The sequence below is a fragment of a genome, unplaced genomic scaffold, assembly GCF_019419815.1.
Source record: "Pyrus x bretschneideri cultivar Hongxiangsu unplaced genomic scaffold, Pyrus_bretschneideri_v1 Contig29, whole genome shotgun sequence".
Taxonomy (NCBI): Eukaryota; Viridiplantae; Streptophyta; class Magnoliopsida; order Rosales; family Rosaceae; genus Pyrus; species Pyrus x bretschneideri.
In genome coordinates, this window is record NW_025999601.1 from 618,262 (window position 1) to 623,558 (window position 5,297).

Consider the following 5,297-nt stretch of genomic DNA (forward strand, 5'->3'; position numbering starts at 1 on the left):
AAACAATGCAAACAATCAACAATATCAACATAATACATTAGAATAACTTTTGCTCTAATTAAACATGTAACACAATAATCGAATGCAATGTTCATAGAACAAAAGCACACATGGTAAAAAGCTATATATTTACTATTTACTATTTTAAACAGGTCGGCAGCGGTCAATGGGTAGTTGTTGGTTATTAGACTCGTAGACGGGTGTTCCCACGTATGAGACACCGGAACGATAGTAGAGAGAGAAAATATCTCTTGGCAGCATCAAAGTGACCGGCCACCGAGGTAACCGGTTGATAAAAAAATAAAAAAATTGTTAAAATATATATCCCATCCGCTTAAAATGGGTCTGAAATGTTCCCTCACCGGTCCTATCAACACGCACTCTCTCTGTGAGCGTATGATATTCTCAGACTCTATGCCTCTCTAGCTTATGGTTATGGAATCACAACACACACAGCTCAAACGACGCCGTTGAGATTTCCACTCTCAACCCCTCAATCGCCGCCGACTAATGGAAATTACTAGTCCACTGGCTTAGAAAACGACGGCGTTGCCAGCTTCCTGTTTTACTTTCTCCGGCGATCGCCGACGCACCGTCTACTCTTTCTGTATTTCACGTTTGAGCTCCGATCACGTGCTTCCCGGTGTATGTTAGTGGTGTCTGATTCGGTCCATCTCCGCAGTCCGATTAGAGCCGGAGATCGACGGTCAGCTGAGTGGGGAGGGCTGAAAGTGTAGAGCCGGAGCTAAATTTGGAAGAACCAAATTTGATATAGATAAGAGGAGCTATGTTGGATCTTAATCTGAACGTCGTCGTTTCGGGGCCAAACGATGTCGAGTCGTGCGGCACTCAAATGGACGAGTCGGGGACGTCCAACTCGTCCGTTGTCAATGCCGACGCTTCCAGCACCAACGACGACTCGTGCTCCACACGCGCCGCCAGAAACGACGCCGTCACAACCTTCAACTTCGGTATTCTCAAGGTCCAGGGCGGAGACGAAGAAGAAAACGACGACGTTGTCGTGACCAAGGAGCTCTTTCCGGTCACCGGAGGCTTGAACAATTGGTCGGGGCAGGCTCACGGGCATGGGCAGTCCTCTTCATCGTCGCTTTTGGTGAGGAAGAATCTGATGGAGCTTGGGTTCGATCTTGGCGGCTCCGGGGAGGTCAGGTTGGTTCAACAGAAGCAACAACAACAACCTGCTGCGCCTCCGCCGCAGCAGCAGCAGGCGAAGAAGAGCAGGAGAGGGCCGAGGTCGCGTAGCTCTCAGTACAGAGGAGTCACCTTCTACAGAAGAACTGGTAGATGGGAATCGCACATTTGGTTAGTCCAGTTTTGATTTACTTAATTTAATTTAATTTTTGATGGGTTGGTTCCTTTTGAGTTGATTTCTTCAATTTGAATGCAATTATGCAAATGAATTTTTCCAAATTTGGTATTAATCCGATTTGTTAATTTGTTTTATTAATTTTTTATTGGGTGCAGGGACTGTGGGAAACAAGTGTATTTGGGTATGGATTTTTGACCTTGTCTATTTGATTGACTTGGATTAGTGTTACTAATCCAATTATTTGTCATGATTTTCTGTTTGGAATTTTTTTGAAGAAAATTAAGTGTTGGATTTTGACATATAGGTGGATTTGACACTGCTCATGCTGCGGCTAGGTAAAAAGCCTTACTCATTTGTTTTGCTTGGATTTGCTTACTGTTTAGGAATTTAAATAATTTGATTATTGTGGGAACTGTTTGTATTATTGTTCTTAAATTGGGTGTTCCCAATTTAGAGCCTACGACCGAGCTGCGATTAAGTTCAGGGGAGTTGATGCTGATATCAATTACAACCTAAGTGATTATGAGGATGATATGAAACAGGTTGGATGATGAATATGTTTCTTTTTTAAATTTTGATTAATTTCGAATGGGGAGTGGGATCCGGTTTTAATCTTTTTTTCTTAACCAATGAGCAGATGAAGAATTTGACCAAGGAAGAATTCGTGCACATACTACGTCGGCAGAGCACTGGCTTCTCAAGAGGCAGCTCCAGATATAGAGGGGTTACGCTGCACAAATGTGGTCGATGGGAAGCTCGAATGGGACAGTTCCTCGGAAAAAAGTGAGGAATCATTTTTATGGAGTTTTCAATTTTGTACTGAATAGTTTGGGTCTAGACCTTATAAGCATAGTGGCTTGGTTTGAACTTTGAGCTGAGAATTGGTTTCGAATTAATTCTCAATCAGTTGTCAGTCTTCTCTTTTCGTTGTCTGAAAAAAAAGTCCAAGTGCATATTTCAAAGAAAAAAAAATAAACATTGTGGGGACGGTGGTTTCATCATGGAGGTTACAATGCTTCATGCAGGTATATATATCTTGGGCTATTCGACAGTGAAGTAGAAGCTGCAAGGTCCTAATGTCATGAATTACGCTCTACCTGATTGAATTTATTACCCTGAATTCTCAACCTCATTAAGGTTCCATCCAACACATCTCTCCCTTTTGATTTTTCTGGAAATTAGGGCTTATGACAAGGCAGCGATCAAATGTAATGGAAGGGAAGCGATCACCAACTTTGAGCCAAGCACATATGAAGGGGAGATGATGTCTGAGGCTGGTAATGAAGGTATAGTTTTACAAGTATTTTTGCGGTAGTTGATTTATTGTTGTCAGAAAAAAGTTAAAAAATTTGTCTTCGTGGGATTGTACTTGATTTTTTTGTTCCTATAAGCAGATGGCAATCACAATCTTGATCTAAATTTGGGGATATCTCCCCCCTCATTTAGCACTGGTCAAAAGGAAGGCGAAGGGCGTCTTCAGTTCCACTCCAACCCTTTTGATGTGCACAATGGAAAAAGGGTAAGATATAATTAGTTTGATACATCAGTTCCCAAAAAAAAGATAGTTTCATCTTGAGAAGCCCCTAGTTCATAAAGTTCTTGAAGGGATGGCCCTCTTGAAGGTTTTGAGGTTTTAGACTAACAAAATATCCTGTTGCCTATCTTAAACGTTTCTGAAATTCACTCGAATGAACTTGGAAAGTGAAGGAGGAGTTGTGATAAGAGGTCATCTGTTTTCTTTCTCCTAGCTGTCAATTTTTGGCTCTCCCTTTCTAAACATGCTTGGTAATGCTGCAGCATTTCACCCATATCTTGATGCTAAAACTAAACATTCTCTTCTGACTTTGCAGATGGAGCACAATGTGAATGTAACGATGAGTGATCCACCTTTTAGAGGGCTAGTAATGACACCAGATCACCCACCACCATTGTGGAACGGTGTATATCCTAGTTACTTGCCCAATCAGGTGAGTTTAAATGCTTTGTCTGTAATGACACAACTTAAGTCCGATTCGATTAGCTTTATGACTTTGTTTTAATCCTTGGACCCTACGGGTACCCTTTTTCAAATAACCATCGTAGCTCAACCTGTACATACAATGTCATATTGATAGGTGAACATAACCAATGAAGTTACCCGAGAAAACAACTTTGTAGCTAAGTTTTAACTATGCTATTGTGCAAACATAGTATATAGTAGGTTTGGACGGTTTGTATTCTATGTTCTATAAGAGATGGTAAATAATAACATGGCTACAGCGTATCTGTTGTAAATGTTCGTAGTTTCGTGGTCTATACAATATCAAAAACTTGGTATGGTAAATGCTGAACTGTCTCAACTGACGCTGCTGAAATAAGAATCAAAACTCTCTTTCATGCAAAGAGTGCCTATTCCTGTTTAGGTCTTGTTTATGTGTGGCATGAGAGGAAGTTGCATTTCGTAATTGTATGAGATCTTATAGTATATTGGGGAACGAGGATGAAGATATTTTTTCATTACATAAAATATGAGGAATTTTCTAACGAACAATTTGCTCTTGAATAATTTTTTTGTCAGGAAGGAGCAACAGAGAAGAGACTTGCATTAGGATCTCAAGGACCCCCCAACTGGGCTTGGCAAATGCATGGCCAGGTTACCCCAATGCCACTGTTCTCAACTGCAGCATCATCAGGATTCTCATTTTCAGCTAACGCTCCAGCCGCTGCTGTTCACCCCTTACAACCCTCGAACCCAACCGCCCTCAATCTCTGTTTTGCTTTGCCAGCCACGGCTCTCACCCACACAACTCAACAATAACATCACCAAGCAAAAGCCGCGGCAGCCTAAGTTCCCTTCAAATTCAGAGACCAACCATAACAACGGGTGGCCTTGAGATTTTTTGTATGATCCAAATAGAGATTCATACATACACTGCAACTCGATTTCTGACTCTCTTTCCTGTCTTTACCACTCAGTTGGATATATCGGTTCTGTTCCGCTCCATTGATTTGTATTTGTTCTCAGAAATATTTTAACTAACTTGAGCTCTCATGTAAAGTATCAAGTGGTTATTGTGGTACTTACATCTAAAACTACTCTTGTTCAGAAAGAGATTCTTAATAATGAACTCTTTTAAGATTGTTCTAGTCCAAGGTTCGTAACTTCTCCAGCTTACAGGGATTTTTGCTACGAACAGTCGTCCACACGCCCTTTAGATGCGTGCAGTCAAGATACCGTCTACGCCAAAAGCGTGATGGCGGTCTGTAGAAGTACGGCCTATGCATTGGACATTCTTAGTGATAGTTCTGTACATAATGCTTGATAGTGGGAAGAGGAACAAAATCGAGAGGGGGAATTATTTCCCGTTGCTTTGTAGTGAAAGTAAAAGCTTGTGAAAAAGTTGACATGAAACTTCAGCGCATCTCCTTTGCATATGCTTCTTCGTGAACTCTTTACAATTTACAACAATCCTTCGTAACAAATGTACATCTGGAGATGCTCTAATATAGTCATGTCTCTTCATCAAATTGCTTTGGCATATATTAATATATGTTAACGGGTGCACAACTTGGTACGACAACAAAACTCATGAAATATGTCAAAGAATAAACTAAATTTCTTTTGTATGCTTGGTGCACTGTTTTTATCTAAAAAATTTGAACTTTCAACATTCTACTTTTGGATTCGCCACTCATCGTAACCCTCTCTTTTTTGGTTTTTGGTTTTTTTTTTTTTTTTTTTTTTTGTGTTTTGTTTAATATGTCTAGACAAAAAAGTAAAGAAAAAGAAAAAGTAAGTGGACATGCGAGTCACATGAGAAGACAGAAAATTGGCCATCAAAGCACATGTCGAATGATGTTGCTGCTGCAGAGCACAGGTGTCTGTCTATCTTTCAACGAAAATAGTGTTTTGCAAAAGACAACACACTTTTTGCAGAAAATGAAAAGACAACACTGCCCACCCCATATAGGCATATACCATGTAGTT

General features: G+C 40.5%; 1 protein-coding gene across 2 annotated transcripts; it reads left to right on the forward strand.

Annotated features, from left to right (window-relative positions):
* The first annotated feature begins 343 nt into the window (after positions 1-343).
* Positions 344-4,456, forward strand: LOC103939328 (ethylene-responsive transcription factor RAP2-7). 2 transcript variants are annotated; one of them, XM_009349406.3, is made up of 10 exons: positions 344-1,323; positions 1,486-1,511; positions 1,635-1,665; positions 1,785-1,872; positions 1,968-2,113; positions 2,356-2,400; positions 2,513-2,616; positions 2,725-2,849; positions 3,181-3,297; positions 3,888-4,456. In XM_009349406.3, the coding sequence occupies exons 1-10, from the start codon at positions 788-790 to the stop codon at positions 4,125-4,127; spliced, it is 1,458 nt and encodes a 485-aa protein (XP_009347681.1). In that variant the 5' UTR covers positions 344-787; the 3' UTR covers positions 4,128-4,456. The 2 variants fall into 2 exon arrangements, with proteins under 2 accessions (XP_009347681.1, XP_009347682.1); XM_009349407.3 differs by lacking the exon at positions 2,356-2,400.
* The last annotated feature ends 841 nt before the right edge of the window (positions 4,457-5,297 follow it).